The 13,656-nt window shown below is 30.7% G+C and overlaps 1 protein-coding gene across 5 annotated transcripts in view; it reads left to right on the forward strand.

Annotated features, from left to right (window-relative positions):
- The first annotated feature begins 742 nt into the window (after positions 1–742).
- Positions 743–13,656, forward strand: part of LOC124354999 — a 146,440-nt gene continuing 133,526 nt past the window's right edge. For all 5 annotated transcript variants that reach the window (XM_046805858.1, XM_046805861.1, XM_046805859.1 and 2 more), the window contains exon 1: positions 743–827. In XM_046805858.1, the coding sequence (XP_046661814.1) occupies positions 761–827 (67 nt within the window). In that variant the 5' untranslated portion in view covers positions 743–760. The remainder of the gene's footprint in view (positions 828–13,656) is intronic.

Genomic DNA, 13,656 nt, shown 5'->3' on the forward strand with positions numbered 1-13,656 from the left:
GAATAAAATGCATGAAGGATTAAATAATACTTTAAATATTATAAAACTTAGTTTTACAAGATTTTATACGAATTTGCAAGATATTATAAATGCTGGGACTCATTAATGTCATTGACGCTTTAACACAGTATTTCGTGTTGTGTTTTTGTAATATATCAATCAAAAAATGCTCTAAACTGTTGATTTGCACTGTTATGGTTCATTTAGTGGGTTTTCGTAAGTTAGACAGAATTTATAACTCAACACGTGTAAAATTGAGTTGACATTTGCAAGGAATTGCGCAATTTCAGTGTTAGGACATTCAAAATGCCCAATTTCAGAGTTAGCTCTTATAATCAGTTATGTGCAATTTCAAAGCTCACGCGAGTGGTGTCGGACAGTTGTTTGCGAGAACTGGAGAGCAGTGTCATTTAACGTTAAAATTTAAATTATAAAGTTACTGAGATATGACTGTCGTGTGTGAACAGATTTTTCATTGATGCTCACAATACACTCGTGAATAAAATTGCTTATCATTGTTCACATTATGCGACAGTAGTTGCGCAAATTCTTTTTTCCAGTGTAAACGCAAGACTTGAAAAATTAGTGAACTAGCTTTGGATTATTCGAATCGAACTATTGAGAAGATAAAAAGTTCAGTGAGACTATTTCAACCCCAAATTGAGTATTCTAGCGCGGAACTGACGCTCGAGTGGGAGGTGTTGAGGGGGCGGCCGGGTACATATCCCCGTGTCAGCACCACCGGGCCACACTGGTCGACATGTCGCCGCCGCTCACTCTGCCGCTATGTGTCGTCGTCGCTCTCGCCTCACTCGTATACGTAACAGGTAGCGCTACTTTCCTAACTTTTCCTATTTGCTCCTTAGGGGTATAGCGATTCTGTTAATCTTAAAAAAGTGGAAAATTAATTACATGAGATGGGAATCTTACCATAGGTAATTCATACAACGGTGTGCAATGTTTTAGAAATCACCGAGAAAGTTTTTAATTAATAAAAATGTTGTTACACGTTGAGCTACATGACCGTCTTCTACTAATTATATTATTCTGAGTGTCTTAAGGCATCCTTAAATCATCTCAATCCTAAGATTTTTATTTCTTATATTTCTTTTACTTCAAGAAAAGTATTATGAGGAAGACTTCAGAAAAATCTGCCTTAACTTATCTATCCTTTAATATGATGAAGAACTATGTTTCCGGCCTAATAATGTAGATAAAATACATTTATCTGAACAAAACGTATAAAATTAGCTAAAAATTCCAGTTTTACAGGATTTTTTATGAAATGGCAACACATTTTAAACTTTTTAAAGATCACAATATTTTGTGTTGTGTTTTTGTACTAAATCAATAAAAAATGTAAAAAATTAACATTAAAATATTTTAATATATGCGGAAACTTTAACTTTATTCTTATAGTTTTTAAATCCCTATTTGTAACTTCATACGCACCTGTGATTTTGATCCCAAGAAGACTACTAGAAGAAATACTAATAGTAACTTAACGTTGTCTTATTGATTAACGGTTTAAAGTAAGGATAAGAAACCAAAAAAATTGAATTTGATCTAAAGGTAAATACCGTACTATGAGTAAGTAACGATAAGAATCTAAGTCGATAAAATATTTTGTGTTGTGGACATCGTTTACATTGTGTCAAGTATCTTTAAAAACAGAATCATCTCTATTGACCTGTCGCTTCTCTCTTTATCTTTGTATTACGAGTGCTTACTTGTAATTAATAAGATTAAGGCAAGGAATGTTGTAATGGAAATATCAGCTTACCCAATCGCAAGAGATGCTCGGAATTGATGTCATAACTCTTATTTTAAGCCGGTATGGAAACATAATTAGTGAACGTAAACGGACTTCATAAAAACAAGTCATAAAAGTATCTCATTATTAAATTTGCCTTCCAAGAGATATTTTTATTCTGATCGAGAAATTTCTCACATTCATTTTCCAAATAAATAATATTGGGTTTTTTTGTTTGAAATATTCGGAACTAGATTTTTTGAATTTTACTGCCGTGAACACATATAAACATTATGTGAACACATACATCACATTTTAAGACTTTTTCTATTTACTATGCACATAACATAGATGTATGTTACAAGTAATGCCATACAAATACAAATCAGTTATGACGCATATTAATAAAAATAACATTACCTCAGTGATTCATATGCAAATTATATGCCTCGATGTAGGAAAAAATACTAATCACCACCTAAAACCTAAATTTTGTGCCTTGAAATTATGATGACTTTGGTATTAAATGATAGATCTTTTTAACGGAAGAAGGATTCCGGAGCAAAGTTTTTTCTTTTTCTCTTTAATAAAATTAGTAGACAACCTTAATGAAGGAAACTGTTTACTAAACAATTCTAACAATACTAACTAATTAGCGGAGTAAAAGTAAAATGGGAGAATGGAACTCGTAGGATTGGTAACAAGAATTAGAACAAAAACAACACAGCTAAACAGCCTACGCTTTGTTGAACTGAGTTGTTACAAATTAATTATAAACTAGCAGTTACCCGCGTCTTCGCACTCATTTTTATTTTGAAAAACAAAGATACCCTGAGCATATTCTTTTTAAATGTCATTATAAACAAACCTGAGATAGTGATAGTCGCTTAAAGATATTCTAATCTCTTGATCCATTTTAGATTTCAAGTTTAAATGGGCCCTGACATCGAAGAGCGAAAGTGTTTTCAATAATTAGCTCTAAAATTTGTAAAATTTTATTCCAATACCCATGACCTTTTATTGAATAGCTCCAGAATTTCCGTAACAATCGAACTATTTTAGGATAATTTGGAGATATTGTAAGTCTAAAGGGAGGCAAAAATGCCTTAGCTTTTCAGTTAACACACTTATGAAGTTATAAATGATAGCATTTTACTGTAGTTGTTTAAACACCCCCCTCCAAAAGAAAACTGACTCACACAAAGTAACATTACATTTGTAAGGTGTAACTGCCTTTGACATGTGAATAATAGCAAACATTTACTATCACTTTTTTTAAATGTATATACATTATTATACATATTATTTTTGACTATGACAGGCGATTAGAACACATTTACTTTCTGATTAAGTCAAGTTCATAAATATAATATGTGATATTAGTTAATGGATTAAAGGAGTTTTCAAGACTAGTGAGGCATATCCCGGGCAGATTTTCGAAATATGAATAGACCTATATAAGTGTTTTAACATGTGTTAAGAATCTCTATTTAAAATTTCAGCACAATCGGTCCAGTAGTTGTGTACGTGATTGGGTAACACACACAGAAACATGACCAATGGACAGTTACCATTACATTTTAATATAATAGTACAGATTATACGAAAGTTTAAATTTTGTATGCTACAAAAAATATACAAAGTTCATACAAAACACAAAAATATAGGTATCAGGGTTAGTAATTTCTTTAACTCAGAGATGCTTTAGGAACTGTCCTCTTTTCTTTTTTTATCATAAGAAAAACACAATTTTTAAGTGAGTTTCTTCAAAAGTACCTCTTGTAATGGGTACAATGAAAGGGGTAACCCAAAGATATTTAATTATACATAAATAGCCTAATTTAATTTTAAAAATTAATTGATTCACATGAATACCGGCTGAGCAAGTAATTTTTGTGAATCAATGAATTTTTTAAACACACACACACATACATATATAATATATATATATACATATATATATATATATATATGTATATATAGAAAAAGGGAAAACTATTAGTATTGATGTACTATGTATTTCGCATTACGCTTCTTCAGGTACAATTTAACAACATTTTATACATAACATAAATACAAAATAAAATACAAAGAGATAAATAAATGAATAAATATAATATTCAAAGAAATATAAAAAAACATGTTCATGTGATAAGTGCCCAGATTATTTAAATTAATTATCAAATACTCAATCCGTAAGAAATTTTGAAATTGTGACAATTTCACATGCTTTTTCTAAATTTCTTAATTTTGATGACGTATTGAATGATTATTAATTGTTCGTATTGGTTTACTTTATATACATTTTGAAAAGATTCTTTATGCATTTTACCATGAATGACTAAGGGTATATGAATGGTCCAAAAATTTGTTCCAACGCGACTGGGTTGTATGGTTTTTGCTAGTTAGGTATATTCTGTGCACATCCCATTTCATTGTTAAGATAATTTTATTTAGGTAACAATTTTAAAAGCAGATTGTTTGCTAAAATATCGTTCAAGATTGTTACCCGTTCCAGGGAAGCTGGGTAGTAAGGTTTTTGTTAACTCCATATCTTATCTGGTTTTAGTAGTGGTAGAAAACACTATCGAAAAAATTTAACTTTCGACCGAGTTATTAATAGCACTTACCATTTGTGAGTTGTGGAAATTAATGTTAAGTGGAGAGTGAAATAAAAACAATTGAGAATCATAGCATATGTGATAACATTTGAATTATCTAAATGAATGCTATATAGTATTAGTATATTCATTTATTAGATCTATGAAAGTATAAAATCATAGTGGGCCCCATGATGCTCACTTCGCAGACCACTTAGATTCATATTTTAGACATTGGTAATTATCAACCAGCATATGACATTGATAAATATTACTTTATCCTCACGCCCGATCCAAATCCTTTTGGTGTTCATTAGAAATAACGCATAAATATAACTAGTAAATCAGCCACAAGTGAAAATCTACATTCGACTATAAGGCTATGTCGAAAAGGGTTCTTAGCATTGTTCTCTTTCAAAGTCTAAGCTTTTCGATCTAATCAAAACGAACTTAAATAGTACTGAATAAATATCTTCATTACGTCAGTAAGAATATTTTTCATTACAAAGTTAAATAGTCTAATAATTTACTATTCGTTCAATTACTGGACTTTGACTACTTCAAATTTGTTAAAGAATATACAGATTTTCCGTCTACCACATTACAGGTGCCAAGTGTTAATCTTTCAATTACATTATAATAAGCTTGAGTAGTTTTGTATATCACTTTTTAAATGAGGCGCGGGGATTTAATTAGGCCGACCTACTACAACCGGTCAATTAGCGACATTATTAGCTACTTCAACCTCATTAATATTTTGTCTTTCAATTACCATACATTATTAATCAATTACTGAGCGGTTAGTGAGATCAATCTCACGCAAGGGCACTTTGCATACATGAGAGTTGTTTCACTTAGAATATTGTAAATCATTCATATTTGTACTTCTCGTGTGGAAAATAGTGCTACAAATTATTTTTAGGAAATTTTAAGGAGTTTCTTGAGAAGTTAAGACACCCCGAAACTATAATCAACCTACTAAAATAGTTGTGTATGGTTGTTATGTTGTATACCGAACCATGTTACCGATAATGGTTTTACAAACCATCATGGTATCTGGTTTGTGTGTTATATCAAACCATTTTATTGATAGAACAATAACGGCTGGAGATTTTAAAATACTATGGAGTGCGTTATTTAACAGGTTAAAGAGTGAATTTAATCTCCTTATTCCAAGGTTATTTTTAATTAGTTCTCATATATTGCGAAATTATATATCTATGCCCTTCAGCATATCTCAGTGTTTTATTTTATTTAGACTAGCAATCGGAGAGGGTCGTCCGTTCAATTCCAACTCTGAGTTATAGCTCAGCTGCAATAAATTTCCAAAAGCAATTTAATTACTTGTTATGTTTTAGTCACATTAATGAATTAAAATAAGCAATTCTTACTAAATTTAAAGCTAAGCCGGTTTATAAGTGCTTTGGGGATAAAATTTCTTTAACAATTTGTAACGTAGTAGGAAAAGTCTTATTTAAGTATTCGCTTACTACACACACCTGTATACCAGATACTTTTGTTTGCTCACTACTGATCGTGCATAACGAACGCACACGACTTTTTCATTTCCTGTGTGTGGGGGAGAAAATAAGTACATACTAAATACATCGGGAGAAATATTTTTCCTGAAATCTGAAATATTGTAAGATATCCGAACAAGAAATATCAGATGTCTATGTTTCATAAACTCACCAAGGATCCTGCGCTATGCGAACACCTTCCCCATCACCCAAAAAAAAATAAAGATAATACACGGAGATAAAATTAATTTTTAGTAGACAACAACATACATTATATTGCAATACTGTCAATGCACAAAATCTCATAACTAATTGTCAAACTAACAAAATAAAATAACAAAACAAAACCACGCAAAAAATTAACTAAAAAATAACTTTATTTTATTGGCCTCGACGTTGTAATACTGAAACATACCCAACCATGGAATTACAAAACCGTAGTATGTATTCACAATACCACTCTTTATCACAAGTCTCTTTATTTTAGGTTGGGTTTGGGTCTTAATAGCTCTGTATCAAGTTAGAAAAACATACCAACCGTTAATTAGAAACTAGACATTGCCTCCTTTCTACTTTTTTAAAAACTAACATCATACTGAAACTTACAATAAAGTACCTAAATAGACTTAAGTTACGTCTGAATTGACTTACCTTTATCAACTGAACTATACTAGTGATCTGCCACCATAGAAGACAACATTCACATAGTGTGCACTAATAGTGTGACAGCAATTTCAATAGTGTTTGACTCTCAGCGCAATTTTTTACTACACAAAAGTTATTATACAAACATTGAAACATTTATTGCTTGTTTTTTTTTTTTTTTTTTTTTTTTTTTTTTTTTTTTTTTTTTTTTTTAAGTACTCCATATCTTTATGCATACTGTTGAACTTATTTTATCGTATAGTTATACCGTTTGGAACAATCAAACGAACAGATAGGAGTTTAATTTCCAAACTAAATGTTAAGATTTCCGAGAGATGATTTAGTGTAGCTCTGCAAACAAAGGGGTAAATTGAATATCACATAATAAAAAGAGTGCTCAAGTTTTGAGTTATAATTGTTGTGCACGTTCCAAAGTTTACGATCAGTTTTTCTAAATTATTATAATTATATTTCAATTCTGCGATATATCCATCTGCTTCTTAAGTATTTCTGGGTAAAATATTGATTTGTAATTCAAAGAGCCTCAGCTTAACAATTTCAAAAGAAAATCTGAAGCTAAACGTTAGTCTGAAATCATGGCCGCAGGTTACGTAACAGCTTCTTTCTTTTCTGTTGTATCTCATGGGAAAATAACGTTCAACCAAGGCTTTACTGCTTTTCTTCCCGGCATCAGATTCCCTCTCCAAGTTCCATTTAATCAAAATAAAACCGATTATGTTTCCATTGAAGCTGAAATATACCTTGTTCATATTGGATGATATCGGTGAAATAAATACTTGGCCTGAGTATTGTCGGTTGATTGGAATTATTGATTTTAAATTGTATTAATAATTTAAATAATGAAATAAAATTAAACCAATAATTACAATAACATTAATTACAATGAGTGGAAACATCATAATCGAATATTTCTGACAATGAACCCCCAGCTATATACCCTTGTGTATTGAAATAGATATGATTTGACTTTTGTTTAAGGGATGAGATATTTAACTTTATTAAGTTACAAGGAAACAAAGTAATTATTTATGAAAACAGTTTTGTATCATTAAAAGTTGGTACACATTTCAGGTGAAATATTTAATTTGAATGAAGATATCTCGCGCCTCTTGCATGTTTAAAACTTCACACACTGACCAGTATAACTTGGTTGATTTCTTAAGTTGTGAAACTGTCCTACTATGATACCAAGAATTATGGTTTGTGACTTAGTCAGAGAATGTGAATGTCCATGTTTAAAACTTCACATACTGACCAGTATAGCTAGATGATTTCTTAAGTTGTGAAACTGTCCTACTATACCAAGATACCAAGAATTATGGTTTGTGACTTAGTCAGAGAATGTGAATGTCCATGTTTAAAACTTCACATACTGACCAGTATAACTAGATGATTTCTTAAGTTGTGAAACTGTCCTACTATGATACCAAGAATTATGGTTTGTGACTTAGTCAGAGAATGTGAATGTCCATGTTTAAAACTTCACATACTGACCAGTATAACTAGATGATTTCTTAAGTTTTGAAATCCTTTACTGTCCTACTATGATACCAAGAATTATGGTTTGTGACTTAGTCAGAGAATGTGAATGTCCATGTTTAAAACTTCACATACTGACCAGTATAACTAGATGATTTCTTAAGTTGTGAAACTTTCCTACTATGATACCAAGAATTATGGTTTGTGACTTAGTCAGAGAATGTGAATGTCCATGTTTTGGCTGAATTAATTTTTAATTAATTTCAATGATCTGCCATTTTGTATTGGATTGGGATAGAAAGCTCTAGTTTTTTTTCCGTTTTTCTTCTTCTTTTATCAAGACCTTTCAAATGAGGCGGTACCTAATGGGTCCCTACATTTAAAAAAAGTTGAACCCCCCCCTCTCCCACCAAATCCCATTTTGGGAAACGGGAAAAGATGTAACAGTGACTAAAAAGTTCAAATATATTTCCTAGAAAGTTGTCCCGAGTTCCATCCCTCCGCCTTTATCCATCAAAAACTAAACAGAGTGTATTAATACTTTTAATTAAGTACTTTAAATAAAGATATAGTAATTTAATTAATTTAATAATTTTTAACTTTTAAGATTGATTATGATTAATTCGAAGGTATTGTACGGAAATTTCATATTTTCATACAAATTCGTTAAAATTAAAAATAGTATTTTATTTCATTTATATCGCATGAAGACATATACTAAAAGTATTCTGGATGAGTACAACAAATGTAAACGAATTTAATGCACACAAGCGCTATACACCACTGAGTGATATTTTAAACAAAGCTGTAATTGAAAGTGTTTGTTAAACCAATGCAGTAGAGAAAAACCTTTCACTCGTTATTGATAAATAACATTCAATATACGACAATTCTTTTGCGCCTAATTTTATTTAGTAATTAAATAAATACAAACGTGAGAGCAAACCATTTCTATTTTAGCGGAACAGTACAAGGACTGTTTCTTTGTAATTGCGTGATCTTCTTTATATATGTATATGTATATATATATATATATATATATATATATATATATATATATATATATATATATATATATATATATATATTTCTTGTGTGCGTGTGTGTCAATGAACTCCTCCTAAACGGCTGGACCGATTTTAAAGAAATTTGTTTGTGTGTATTCAGGTGATTCGAGAATGGTTTAGATTTACAATTCGGTCCAATTTAAATTGTTTATTTAGTCAATTTTTATTTCTAAACTGTTGTTGATTTTGGAGTGTTAATGTTGGATCCGACAGACTGCGCTACGATACGTAACACAAAGTGAACTGATACTTAACAGCTGTTAACAATTTCAGCTGAAGTTAATCAAAGAGTCAGAAACATTACATTTAAAATTTAGAAAAGTATTATTGTTAAGTGCTTGATCAGTAGTGTAATGCAAATTGCATAGAAGAAATTATTGCCTAATTTTTAATTTAGATTTGCACCATTGATCGATAAACTATCTAATGCAATAAAAATACTATTAAACGCTGTTATAAAAACCACCTTATTGTACAAAGCCGTGAATGTTTGCACATAAGGTAATCGAATTTGGTTAGATCGAAGGTAAATGAAAAAAAAAACCGAAAGAAGACTCTTTATGATCGTAATTGGTTTTCGTTGATACGTTTTCTTGATCGGAGCACAAGGCAAACTCCATAATAATACTGGATATATCTTAGAAAAAAAAATAATTTTATCAGACCGAATTTGATTCTTTATAACCTAATTAGTTTATCGAGATTCATCCATATAGATTAATTGTACTGAATAACTTATCAACACCTAGCAAAAACCACGAAAGATAGAAACAGGAAATATGGTACATACTTCATAATGCATCCAAGAGGCTCACGAAGGAACGACTATAAATCTCAGGAATGTTTAGAATGTGACAGAAAAAGAGTACGTGAATATAGTGTACTGTTTTCAACAGGAAATTTCGTGCGAAGCCGCGGGCAACTGCTAGTAGTATATGTATGAAATGTATCGGTTTGGATTTAATTAGTTTAGTTTAAAATTCTGCTCGAAGGTGAATGGCCACCATCTTAAAACTTTTATTGGTTAAGACTGGCTGACGAACTCATCCAAGTTATGTAAAACATTGACTCTGTACCAATTTTAGTCTGAATTTATTAAGAACTATCGTAGTTATCGTGTTCTCGATTAGTCCCGCAATGTTGTATATTAGTAAAAACTTTGTACGCTCGCTATCTGGAAACCATATACCTGACTTGAGAATCCTAAATTACTTTAATTTTGCCTTACAATGCAAAATAACATAGTTATACTATTGATTTCCTAAATTTTGGATTGCCGCCTTTTTGAAGCAACTGTCTTTATACCATGTTAGTCTGGATAGTTAAATTATTTTGACAGTTATCGTTTTAAAAAGCTCGCATTATATTTCATAATGTACAAAAATTACTTACATACATACATACATACTTTCATACATACATGCGTGCGTGCGTACGTGTGTTCAGATGATGGTTGTTTTGGACTCTTGGGAAAATATCTACTGGGAATTTCGTCGTGAGGGTGAACGTAATAGGAAGATTTCTTGGAAATTTACCTAAAATTTGCAAACAAAAGTTGATATTCTGTCAACCGGTTGCACAATCACCGTTTATAATTAATTTTATTGCTGATATATATAACAATACATAAGTGTTCTGGGGAAAGAAGGTAGAAATCTAAATGACAGACAATCTAAATTAGAACCTGTCCTGGATCAGTGAGTGAGATGGAAAATAATGCTCATATTGGCAATTCTGAAATTTCTGTGACAGACTCCCAAGTGACATCTGACATTATATGACAATAGAGGATGACATTCCCTTTGCAGTTGTAAAGAATACTTTTCGGGGAGTTTCTTTCAATTGCAGGGATGTAAAATTCGAATATATGTGTTTTTCCCTACATAAGGAGGCTTTTTTAAATGGACACTTGGAAACTATAAATCTGACAGCAGACTTTAAATGGGAAACCTTTACTTGATTTTTGAGACATTTTAAAACGTGTACATACAACTTTCGAAAACTGCCGCCATTTTCCAATATGACATTCGAATTAGTTTATTTGGAGAACAATCTGTACATCGTTATTATTTTCGGTAGAAAAAATAATTTGAAAACTTTTTTATTCTTTGCACTTTTTTTAATATTTCCTTCAGTAACAAAGATATGCTCATAATGTTGACATTCCTAATTGAGAAAATTTACAATTAAATCTAAAGGTTTTATAGTAGGCGGCAATGTTAATATTCTTAACTGTACATCTAAACGTCTAGCATCTGTCATTTGGGAATTTTCGCTTGTTTTGTTTAATATTTATCAATGTGAAAGGGGAAATGAGACTTATTTGCGATAATAGCGATTCCGTTCAAAGCGTCTCAATAAAATATTACGCTTCATCCAATTAAAGCTTATTTAGTATTAGTTCCAGTTATCAAATGGTTGTACTTGAAAAAAATTCTTAATGCATATTTACAAATATTATAAAAACAACAGAATAACTGTCAAATTTTTTTAAAGAGCATTTTTGCTATATTTAAAGTTTAGAGCATTCAAATGGATGCTTCTTTAAATTTTCTCAATGTTAAATCCTATAAGGATTCGTAACACTTTGACCTCATTAAACATACTGTTATTAATATTATTATTAATTAAGATAAAAGATAAATATTTCATTTCAAATATTTCAAAAAAATAAGTAATATTTCATGTCAATTCATGTCTATGCTATTAACACCTACAAGTATGATTTTAATTGTTCATTCAAATGCTTTAGCTTAACTTATTCAAAACTACGTTATACGAGTACACCTGATGGTAAACTCTTATCATCTTGATCATAGCAGCTAGGTAGAATGCTAACAGCATCTTTCGTTCAACCAAGGCCTTACTGCTTTTCTTCCCAACATCAGATTTCCTCTCCAAGTGCCCAAATAATCAATAGAAAACCGATTATGTTTGCACCGAAGCTGAAATGTACCTCTTCATATTAGATTATATCGGGAAAAGTCGTGTTGATTTCAATACCATTGGATGAGATAATCTTCCTTATCATCACTAAGGATGATTATATACATTTTTTTGATTGATTGCATTACGACCATCGAAATTATTAATAAATGGTTTACACTAAACAATATTAAAAACAAAGTAACCTAAAACCTAATAATGCACACCACACATAGATTATTAAAATTAAAATATTTGAGGCAATGACATACATTTATTTGAATCTTTTCTACCAAAGAACCAAACGTAGTAGGATGACAATATCCTTATGTATCATATGAAATATGATTTAATGCTTAAGGGAATGTGTCGTGACTTTATTAAATGACAAGATCGCAAGGCAATTATTTCTGAAAGCAGTTTTGTGTCATTAAAAGTTAGTTTTAATGCTTCAGGTGAAATATTTGATTTGAATAAAGACATCTCGTATTTGCTCCATATCTAACAGTTGAACTTCTCTTTGAAACTATTTTATTATAATACTCAGATGAACTTTTGGATACATTAGATGTCATCACATTGATTTATTTGTTCCTTTCAGATCTCCAAACTAATATATAAGTTTAAATATAAATTTGTATATGAATAACGTATATTTTAGAGTATTGTAATGTATATTTCGTTTCATAAAACTAACTCAAATAAGTAAGGTGTAATTTGTGTAAGTAACGAGCAGAACGGGTATTTGTGAGAACATAGGTTACATCAGAATTTATACAAATGAAATTGAATGTGATTTACATTTACATTTACAAACTTTAAAACATTACTCGGTAAAAAATGTGTTTTTTTTTTTCAATAAATCGGTGATTGAAAGTGTGTTATAAACTAATGCAATAGAGGAAATGCCACGCTCGTTGTTGGTAGGTAACATTCAATACCAGGCAGTTCTTGTGTGTTAATGTTATTTAGTGACTGAAATTTCGTTTCATAAAACTAACTCAAATAAGTAAAGTGTAATTTGTGTAAGTAACGAGCAGAACGGGTATTTGTGAGCACATAGGTTACATCAGAATTTATACAAATGAAATTGAATGTGATTTACATTTACATTTACAAACGTTAAAACATTACTCGGTAAAAAATGTTTTTTTTTTTAATAAATCGGTGATTGAAAGTGTGTTATAAACTAATGCAATAGAGGAAATGCCACGCTCGTTGTTGGTAGGTAACATTCAATACCAGGCAGTTCTTGTGTGTTAATGTTATTTAGTGACTGAAATTTCGTTTCATAAAATTAACTCAAATAAGTAAAGTGTAATTTGTGTAAGTAACGAGCAGAACGGGTATTTGTGAGCACATAGGTTACATTAGAATTTACACAAATGAAATTGAATGTAATTTACATTTACAAACGTTAAAGCATTACTCGGTAAAACGTGTTTTTTTAATAATTCTGTGATTGAATGTGTGTTATAAACTAATGCGAGAGGGGGGAATCCCACGCTCGTTGCTGGTAGGTAACATTCAATACCCGACATTCCGTGTGCGTTTAATCTTATTTAGTGACGTGAATTTCGTTTCATAAAACTAACTCAAATAAGTAAAGTGTAATTTGTGTAAGTAACGAGCAGAACGGGTATTTG

The sequence above is a fragment of the Homalodisca vitripennis genome, chromosome 2, assembly GCF_021130785.1.
Source record: "Homalodisca vitripennis isolate AUS2020 chromosome 2, UT_GWSS_2.1, whole genome shotgun sequence".
NCBI lineage: Eukaryota > Metazoa > Arthropoda > Insecta > Hemiptera > Cicadellidae > Homalodisca > Homalodisca vitripennis.